The sequence below is a fragment of the Benincasa hispida genome, chromosome 12 (assembly GCF_027475165.1).
Source record: "Benincasa hispida cultivar pf3 chromosome 12, pf3_genome.v1.1, whole genome shotgun sequence".
NCBI lineage: Eukaryota > Viridiplantae > Streptophyta > Magnoliopsida > Cucurbitales > Cucurbitaceae > Benincasa > Benincasa hispida.
Genome location: NC_143489.1, coordinates 19,823,041 through 19,832,867, shown reverse-complemented (window position 1 = coordinate 19,832,867; position 9,827 = coordinate 19,823,041). Strand labels below are relative to the sequence as shown.

Here is a 9,827-nt window from a genome sequence, read left to right as displayed (position 1 = left end):
AAAAACTAGGCCTCTCCTCGACCTCAATGAAAATTCATGTTTCATACTTGTGAATCTGTTATCTTTCTCTTGGTCTATGTGGATGATGTCATAATCATAGGCAACAATCCTCAGTTGATTTCTCAACTTATCAGACTCTTCGATACCAGATTTTCCTAGAAGGATCTCGGACGTCTGAACTACTTCCTAGGGATTCAGGTTCATTATCTTGAATCTAGATTCATTCTCAACGAATCAAAGTATATGGAAGATCTTCTACACAAGCTCAATCTAACATATCTCAAACCGACTACCTCTCCTTGCACAATAGGTAAACATCTCTCATTGACAGATGAGAAACTCTTGTCTGATCCTTATTTGTATAGAAGCACCATAGGAGCTCTCTAATACTTAACCCATGCAAGACCGGATATAACATACATTGTCAACCATTTGAATCAATTCTTGAAGTCACATACAAATGTTCATTGGCAAGTAACAAAGAGAGTACTTCGGTACATCGATACAAGACATCATGGTCTTCTCTTCAACCTAGCAATGATTAACAAATCACAGCCTTATCTGATGCAGATTGAGTCTCCAACATAGATGAAGGAAGTCCATTGTAGCTTATTGCGTGTATGTGAGAAACAACCTGATGTCATGGACTTCCAAGAAACAAACTATCGTAGCTCGTTCCAGCACCGAGTTTGAGTATAGGGCCCTAGCTCTTGCCACTGTTGAGATTATTTGGCTACAACAACTGATGAATGAACTACAAATTCGACCTACTTACAAACCTATCCTATGGTGTGACAACATTATTGCTGGAGCTCTAACCTCAAATCCTGTCTTTCATGCTCGAACCAAGCATATTAAGCTTGATGTACACTTTTTTCATGATCAAGTCATCAATGGAAAACTTGAAGTCAGGTACATTCCTTCATCCGACCAGAAAGCTGACTGCTTGACAAAGCCATTAACACAATCTCAATATTTTATGCTTCGAAACAAACTCGGTGGTGTTTAATTTCCTTGAGTTCGAGGGGGGATGTTAGAGAAGAAGCCAATAAGGATCAGTCAAGGAGAAAGACCTTGCCACCTCAGCCTTGCCAAGTCAGAAAGAAGAGCCAGAGTGGAAGGACAAGAAAAAGGAAAAGCAGGCTGTTAATTTTTTGTTATTTAATTCTTTGTATCAACGTGTAAGGTAGTGCCATCTGTCCACTGTTTGTTAGAAGTCATTATTCTTTTTATTCCTCTGATTTTCTGAACCCTAGAGGGGATGTTGTATTTAAATAGGTTGTAGGCAGCCTCTGTAAAATCATACAAAAGATATATACGAAAAGAAGGAATTCCCAGCATCTTCTCTGATTTCTAACTTGAAGCACCGACGGTAATGTTGTGAAGCATCAGTAGTAGTGACGTGAAGCACCGACACTAGGGGTGTGGCTTCTCAACGATAGTAGAGGCATTTAGGTTCTCGTGCGTTCTCAATCTGCATAAGAAAGAGGAAAAAATTTTGGGTTAGGTAGCTAGATATGAAAAAATAAGAGTTGGAAATTAGGGTGATTAAAATTTTTGGGTTAGGTAGCTAAAGATGAAAAAAATAAGAGTACGAAATTAGGTTTTAAATCATCCTATCCCGATGTCGCGTAAGGCATCGAGAAAAGTTGGTTCTCTCGACGGTAGGATAAATTACCATTGGGATAGCCTTAAAAATATAATATCAATGTTTTTAAACTCCCATCGGCTCCCCTCCATTGCCGTGATAAGTAATTTCTCCCGATGCCTATACCATACCGTCGGGATGAGTCTACAATTTTTTTCAACATTTTTTTTAATACCAACAGTCTAAAAATATTGTCGAAAATACTTATTTTTTTTTCCTGAAGCCATTTAAACTACCATTTGGAAAATCCATTTTCCTCTGTGCCAGAAAAACTGTTGGAAAAAATGGGTTTTCCTGATAATTTTTTTGGTGTCGAGAAAAAATTCATCGGGAATAACCTAATTTCTTGTTGTGATGAAAACAATTAATCTAAACTTAATGAATTTACGTTATTTGCTTAAGACAACTTTGTTCCTCTATGGTTAAATCAATGTGTCATGAACAATTGTCTCTCAAGATAAGATGAATTACTAACATGCATGTGACTGAACACTTTCGACAAACACTAGAGTTTGTAAATAATAGTAATATTTGTATATAAATAAAGAGATGAGAATTGGGGTAACAATTTTTTAAAAGTGTTTATGTATTTTTAAATTAAAAAGAAAATCCCATATTTAAAAACTATTATGAGCAATTCGAATAACTAGGCCTCATTTTGTTTTTTAAAATTAAGTTTATGTAGCTCTCACCTCCAAATTTCTTCATTTGTTATTTACTTTTCACAAATAGTTTAAGAAACCAAACCAAATTTCGAGAACTAAAAGGAGTAACTTTCAAAAAATTATTTTTGTTTTTAGGATTTTGGTTAAGAATTCAACAATTATACTTAAGAAAAATGCAAATCATGGTAAAAAATGTAGATGATATAGATTTAATTTTTAAAAATAAAAAAAAAAACCAAAATGATTACTAGACGAGGTGTACAAATTTATTTTTTTTTTATTTTTTTTTTTTATAGAAAATACATATTTTGAATTAAGATTGTGACCTCAAAAAAAAAAAAAAAAACACATACACACACAACTCATGGAGAGCTGTGGTTTCCTAATTTTGAAATAATAATAATAATAATAATAATAATTTTATACATATTTTCCAACCATTATAACTTTGAATTTTGAAATAGTTTTAAAAAATATGTATATAAAATATTCTTATCAAAGTAAAAAATTGAATTGATTTGGAAATGAAATGTATAACAAGAAAATATTTTGATTAGTATTTTTCATTCAATTTTATATACAAAAGTGTTTTAAGAATAAATATTGCATCTTATAAGTTTCGAATCTAAAGGATACAGATAATTGAGCTAACTATGGAAAAACATAAAGGGAAAATGGAAAATGGGTTCAGACCCGTTTCCTCGACGAAAATTTTTTGCTTTTGTCTCCATCTTCAAATGGCGGGGATGAGGTAAAATCCCCTATCTGGAATAGGAATGGAGAATCATGCCACGCCCCGCCTCAACCCATTACCAATCCTATACACACCACATAAACATAGTTAGAAAAAAAAATGGAAGTGTTAGCAAGTAGTAAAAATCAAAAATAGAAAATTTTCGTATATCCTAAGGATCAACCCGAGATTTAGAGGAGACAAGGGTCTTAATCCCTCGAGCAGGTGCTCACGGATGTTACTTAAAAGCGAATTCTGTTATTTTAAAGTGACTTTTTTTTTATTTTCAAAATTCCTTCACAATTTTAAAAACCTTTTTAAATTTGAAAGGAAAAAAAAAAACAGAAAACTCAATTAGATACTGTTTTTCCAAAACTATTGACAAATAATCAACTAGTTATCAAACGAACCCTTAATTTTTTAAACCAAAATGAGCATAGCTCAATTGACATTGTGTATTATAAACCTCGAAGTTAGATGTTCAATTATCTATGCCATATATTGTAAGATATGTCATGGAACTATTAGATATAAAATTGAAAATTTAGGTCTCGTTTGGTAATCGTTTAGTTTTTTATTTTTGTTTTTGAAAATTAAGCCTATATTATCTACATTTGTTACAATGATTTGCATTTTTTTTTACAATGGTTTAATTCTTAGCCAAACTCCAGAAACAAAAACAACTTTTTGAAAGCTATTTTTGTTAGTTCTCAAAATTTGGCTTAGTTTTTTAAGCCATTAGTGAAAAGTAGATAACAAAGGAAGAAATTTAGTGGTGGAGGTAGTGTCCATAGGTTTAATTTTCAAAAACAAAAACAAAAAAATAAAAAATGGTTACAAAACGTGGCCTTAGAGACATTAACCATTTTTAAAGTTAAGGAGCCTATTAGACATAAACTTAAAAGTTGAAGGTCCTTTTAAACATAGAGTTAATTAAAAATTTTAGATTATACTTATAATTTAATATAGTTAACTTTAATATTAATAATGTTAATGTGCTACAATGGAGATAGGCTATATATATAAGAGTACAATCCATAGGACGATAATGCGAACATGAACATAATTTAACAATAATTAACATATACTTCTTTTCCCTTAAGTTTGGAATTTTAAATTTTCATATCCAATTCAACTACATTAATTAACAATATGAATTTTAAAGTTATAGATAAGCTTAGCTCTTGGATAATAATTGTATGAAAAATAATGTGGAATATGATTGATTGAAAATGATACCATACTCTTGATGATAGGTTTATGCTCTTGGCTCTTTTGTCACATATTCAACTATGATGGCTTTCATTTTATTATCACTCTTCAATTTGTTTGGTCAGATTTTTCTTTTGCATGTTACATGTCTATAATTTTCATTACAAGAGACTTCTTGTGTTCTTATCAACGATTGAAATATTTTCAAATTATTTTTGTCTTATATATATATCTTTTTTTAAAAAAGTTTATTTTTAAGATTGTTTTTAAATATAAAAAAAAAATCAAAATATTTATAAAACATAGCAAAATTTTAGAACTATTAATGATAGACGCTGATAGACATTGATAGACTTCTATTAGTGACATTATTAGATAAATCTATCAGTGTCTATCAACATCTATCATTCATAATTCTGAAATTTTGTTATATTTTATAAATATTTTTAGTAGTTTTATCTTTTCAAATAATTTTCTCTTTATTTTTCGTGTTTTAAATTCCATTTCCAAACCATTTTAAATAAGCAGTTAATATATGGTCAACAGAGACAGCTTATTTTTGATAACCCAACCAAATTAAAATTGTCTTTTTAAAATCGTTTGTCTCTTTATTTTCCATGAGTTTAGATTTCAATTCCTTTGCTCTTCATAAATCTTAAATTTTTTTCCTACTTAATTTTTGTTTTTGGAAAAAAAAAAAAGTTCGTTTCTTTTAGCCTTTCTTCTTTGGAATCATATATTCCTTTTCTATCTTTTTTCTTTAATTCCGAATAATTTGTAAGAAAAAAAATTGTTACTGAAATTTGTAATTAAGGATTTTTTAAAAATAAAATTTACCATTTAATACCTAAGCAAAATTAGGACTTGAATTTCCATACATGAAAACGGTTTTCAAGAAAAAAAAAAAAACATTGTTGTCGTAAGATGAAAAGTTTAATAAATACCTAAAATCCAACTGCTAATAATAATAATCAGTTTATATTAGACAAATTTGAATTTTAACATAACATTACACCATTTTACACGATTTTTTTTTGTTAATTTGAGTTTCTCTAGCTCTTATCTAAATTGAAATATTAAGAAAAAAAAATCTTGTGGAAGACCTATCGAAAGTAATTATATATAAATTATTTTCTTATTATCCTTTTTTTCCCCTCTAATTTAACTCTCCATCATCATAATGAAAAAGAATTTATATATTGATTACATAAATTGTAGATTTCAAGAGAAAAAAATAAAACCTCCAAAAAGCCATAAATTAGATTTCTAAAATTGACTCTCTATATTAGGATACCAATGCTCTACATTCTTAAGCAATAATATTTCACAACACCAAAATTATTATAAAGAATGCAAAGAGAGTGGTACCAATGAATATATTTTTTTTTAAAATAATGTAAAGAAAGAAAAGATGTATTTTAATATCACAAATGGATATAGAGAATCTTTGGAAAGTGAAAAAGAAATCCATAATGATTAAAGAAAATAACAAACATTAAGCATCTAATGATGAAAATAATAAGATTTCACCACAAATTTCCCTAAAAAAAAGAAAAAAAAAAAGGAGATTCCATCACCATTAGACATTTTACATATTTTATGCAAAAACAAGTAAATAAAGGAATAGTTGGAAGCACATTAAGCATATTATTCTTATTGGTGTATCATAATGGCTATTAATAATATATCTGATAGACTTAATATTTGGGATATACAAAATATAAAGTATGTCAATTATATAATTGATATACTACTATTCATGTACTTAATTTTATAAGTAAGTGAGTGCTCAGGGATTTGTTATTACTCATGGACTCCATTTGAATTATTATTTATTTATTTCAAACTATTATCGTTCTAGTATATTATCATGTATTTATAATAGTTCAATTTATTCCGTTGGTTGTCATTATAAATGAATGTTGATAAACTATTGATACAACAATGTTAAATTTGAAGTTGAATTTTGAATGGGTGTGGATATCTATAGATATACTTGAATAAACGTATTTTTAAGAAGTATATACTAATGATACATCAATAGTATACTTGAAATTGACTTTTGAAGTAATATTGATGTATTACTAATTCCCCAAAATTGAGTTAATTGAGTTAATCAGTAAAAAATTGGTTTATACTTGGTATATTTCATATATTAGTTTATATTGTTATTTATGTAAAAAATTGAGTCAATTGAGTTAATCTGTAATAATATATAATAAATGTATATTCTCCTTCCAACCCACTAATTAACATATGTTTTGTTAATTTCTTTGGATGTTTGCAAAATATTGATTTTTTTTTGTGTGTGTGTAAAAATAGCAATAAATGTAGCACCGGTTAACGTGAAAATGACATTTTTGTCCAAATTTTTTAAATTAAATTCTCAAAATGAAAATATCTAAAACTTAAACACGTATAAAAATAAGTTTTGTAGAGAGTCTATATCTATATATATATATAGGAAAGTTTAAACACGAGTAATTGAATCCATTTGGATAGAAAGCCCAATATTTAATTGAGATTTTTTTCAAAGTCCAAGTGATAAATAGGAAGAAATAAGCCCAAAACCCAAGTGGGCTTGGCCTTGAAAGAAAGAAAATATAGTTTTCATGACTATGATTTTTCATAGAGTTGTTTTTAGTTTTGGTCAAATGTTTAATTGTTATCTTGATTTGAGATTTAGCTTGTAGGGAGTTGAAATTTGGAAGAATGTATCCATTAGTATTGGGTAGGAGTTGAATTAATTAAAATATCCAACTTTGTTGTTTAGTTTTCTAGATAAAATAGAGTAGAAACAAATATAATGTTTGATTAAATTAATGACTCAATCTTGGACGATACACCAATTTAATTATTATATCAAAACTTGATACTATAGATTTTGCATAGTATAAAATTCATGCAACAAGATCAATAAAGTGACACATAACCAAACATTAAACTATGAAGAAAAGGTCACAAACTTTAATATATAGTATATTAAAGTTCAATGATTAAATTATTATAAATCTAAAAGTTTATGATTAATTTGTAACATGAAATATCCAAATATCAATTAAATTGTTACTACTCCATATCGAAAATTAATTTTAACCATTTCAAAATAACTTAGAAAGTACCTATAAAACTCATCAGGGAAAATATGACCATGTTTACTGCTTTAAAAGCAAAGGACCAACATTATCACCAGTTGCCTTGTTGTGCTTAACATGGCTTCCATCACATAGAGGAAATGTGGCTGACCTCCAACATCTGCTCAAATCAGCTTTAATTAGACATACATTTTTTAGCAATAACTTTCACTTTACTTCCTTATCTTTTAAGCCTTTCCAGTTTAGTTTCTTGTGATTATTTATTCATTGTTCTTTTTTATGAAAAACAATTTGATTGATTGTATGAAATATTCAATATGCTACACCTAAGGGTTGCTCTAAGAGAAGACAACGAGGAATAAAAGAGAAATAGTGAGGAAGAAAAGAAAATAACCTGCAATAGGGAGTGAGGGGCTTGGAAAGTTCAGCAATGAGCACAGAGTCTACCACTTTGTCTTCTGTCTTCCTGATTGCAGGGTTTATGGGTTCGCCGCCACTGCCTTGAGCCCTTACAACCACCGTACTACGTCGTCCGCTGCCGATGAAATTACTATGAGGAGGACGGCTTGTTATTGATAAGGAAGAAGGTAGAGAAATGGCTACAATGGATGCCATTATGCAATAATTTGTGAGGTCTTGTTTGTGTGGTGAAGTATTGAAATGGAGGGTGATGAACGTGTGGAGAGCATACGCTTTTTAAGTAGCACTCAAACCACGGCCTAATAGGTGGATCTCCATTTGACACGTCTTTCCCTTCGCCTTACTCACAAAACAACCCTACCTTTCCTTACCCTAATTCAATTACATCACGTGGATTTTTTTTTTTTTTTTTTTTTTTTTAAATTACAATGGGTTAGAGAGATTTATACAGAGTGTGAAACTCGAACCCTACTTTCCCTATTTAAATATATTTATTGTTGAGATTAGTAAAATGAGGGGTTTAATATTTAAGTTGATGTGGAATTGTAGGGAAATGGGTAAAGGATAAGGAAATGAAGAAGGAAAATGCTTAAGTATGGGAAACTTGGCTCTCGGGTGTTTTATAAGTTTAGGCCTAGCAAGAAGAAATTTTGGCTAAGTGTTGGCCGTGAAAAGGGTTGGTAACTGTTGCAGTCATACTCCCTTCCAGGTTAAGAAGGTAATCTGGGGCGGGGTGTGACAAATTGGTATGAGAGCATAAGATTGTAGGAGAAATGGAGAGTTCATGCATAAGTCTAAGTCCTTAAGACGAGTCCCCAACATGTGTACTTCATAATTAGGTAAAAGATGCCGAGGAAAAGTGGTAGGCAGAGCAAGCAGACAGAGGAAGGGAACACTGACCCTACCATTAGAAGTCCTAGAGTTAGAAACGACCCAGAGCTGCACGGGAAAAAAGTCAGAAAACCAGTAGTCCTGAAAATGACTTCAGAAGGAGAGTCGAGCACCCCACAGGTAGGGGTAGATTCGAATCATTTAGAGAATCGAGTATTCAATAGGATTGCCCAGAGGTTGGTAGCCAGTATAAGTACAGTTCAGACAGATTTAGAGAAAAAAAATACATATTGAAAGGCTCAAGGCCCTAGGTGCAACAACGTTCAAGTGTACCACAGACTCGACAGATCCTGAAGTGTGGTTAGACTTGATTGAGAAGTGTTTTAGTGTAATATAATTCCCTGAAGACCGAAGGGTCAAACTTGCAGTATTTCTGTTGCAAAAGGAAGCAGAGAAGTGGTGGAAGGTTATAGCCGCCAGGAAAAGTAGTTCATAGATTATATTGTGGCTTGGGTTCAGAAGAATCTTTGAAGATAAATATTATCCAAGCTCTTTTAGGGAGGCTAAGAGGGATGAATTCCTCAAGTTGGTTCAAGGGCCTATGACAGTAGTTGAATATGAACAGAAGTTTACGGAGTTGTCACAGTATGCTCTTCCAATCATAGTGGAGGAAAAGGACAGATGTAGAAGGTTTGAGAACGGACTCAAGAAGGAAATCCATACGTCAGTCACATCGATAGCTAACTGAGCGGATTTCACCCAACTAGTTGAAACAACAATTACAGTTGAGAAGAGTTTAACCGAAGGAGAACATAAAGGTAAAAGTAATCACGAGACGAAAAATACAATGGTATTAGATAAAGAGATGAAGTTAACAAAATTAGATAACATGATTGGAAGTGTTAGTAAATCGACAGCCGACAAACCTGAGAAACCCTTATGTACAAACTGTGGCAGGTATCATTGGGGAACATGTTATAGTGGTATAGACGTGTTATTTTTGTGGTCAAGTAGGACATATTAATAGAAATTGTCCCCAACGGGTCAGAGAAGCTCAGGTAGAACAAAAACGGATATCTTAGACATTGGAACAAATTAGACAAACCAGAACTAAAGGAAAGGATTCCAGAGGAGCCAAATAGAAGGGAATGAAAAAAAAACAACCACAATAGTAGAGTCCGGTAAAATGAATGATATGACTAAATTACTATACGTTAGTATTA

General features: G+C 30.9%; 1 protein-coding gene across 2 annotated transcripts; it reads right to left on the bottom strand.

The window, feature by feature from the left end:
• Window positions 1-2,845: 2,845 nt before the first annotated feature.
• Window positions 2,846-8,037, bottom strand: NEET (2 iron, 2 sulfur cluster binding protein). 2 transcript variants are annotated; one of them, XM_039020539.2, is made up of 3 exons: window positions 7,748-8,037; window positions 7,381-7,513; window positions 2,846-3,131 (listed from the first exon to the last, which is right to left on the bottom strand). In XM_039020539.2, exons 1-2 carry the CDS (start codon window positions 7,966-7,968, stop codon window positions 7,414-7,416), a joined length of 321 nt encoding a protein of 106 aa, XP_038876467.1. In that variant the 5' UTR covers window positions 7,969-8,037; the 3' UTR covers window positions 2,846-3,131; window positions 7,381-7,413. The 2 variants fall into 2 exon arrangements, with proteins under 2 accessions (XP_038876467.1, XP_090164597.1); XM_090308471.1 differs by lacking the exon at window positions 2,846-3,131 and having other exon boundaries at window positions 7,204-7,513.
• Between the last annotated feature and the right edge of the window lie 1,790 nt (window positions 8,038-9,827).

What these genes read in the sequence shown, in the direction of transcription:
- NEET (XM_039020539.2), bottom strand. Translation starts at nt 7,968, where the DNA reads ATGGCATCCATTGTAGCCATTTCTCTACCTTCTTCCTTATCAATAACA. An exon ending in CCCCTCACTCCCTATTGCAG is followed by an intron (nt 7,514 to 7,747) that starts GTTATTTTCTTT and finishes TGATTTGAGCAG; the next exon opens with ATGTTGGAGGTCAGCCACAT.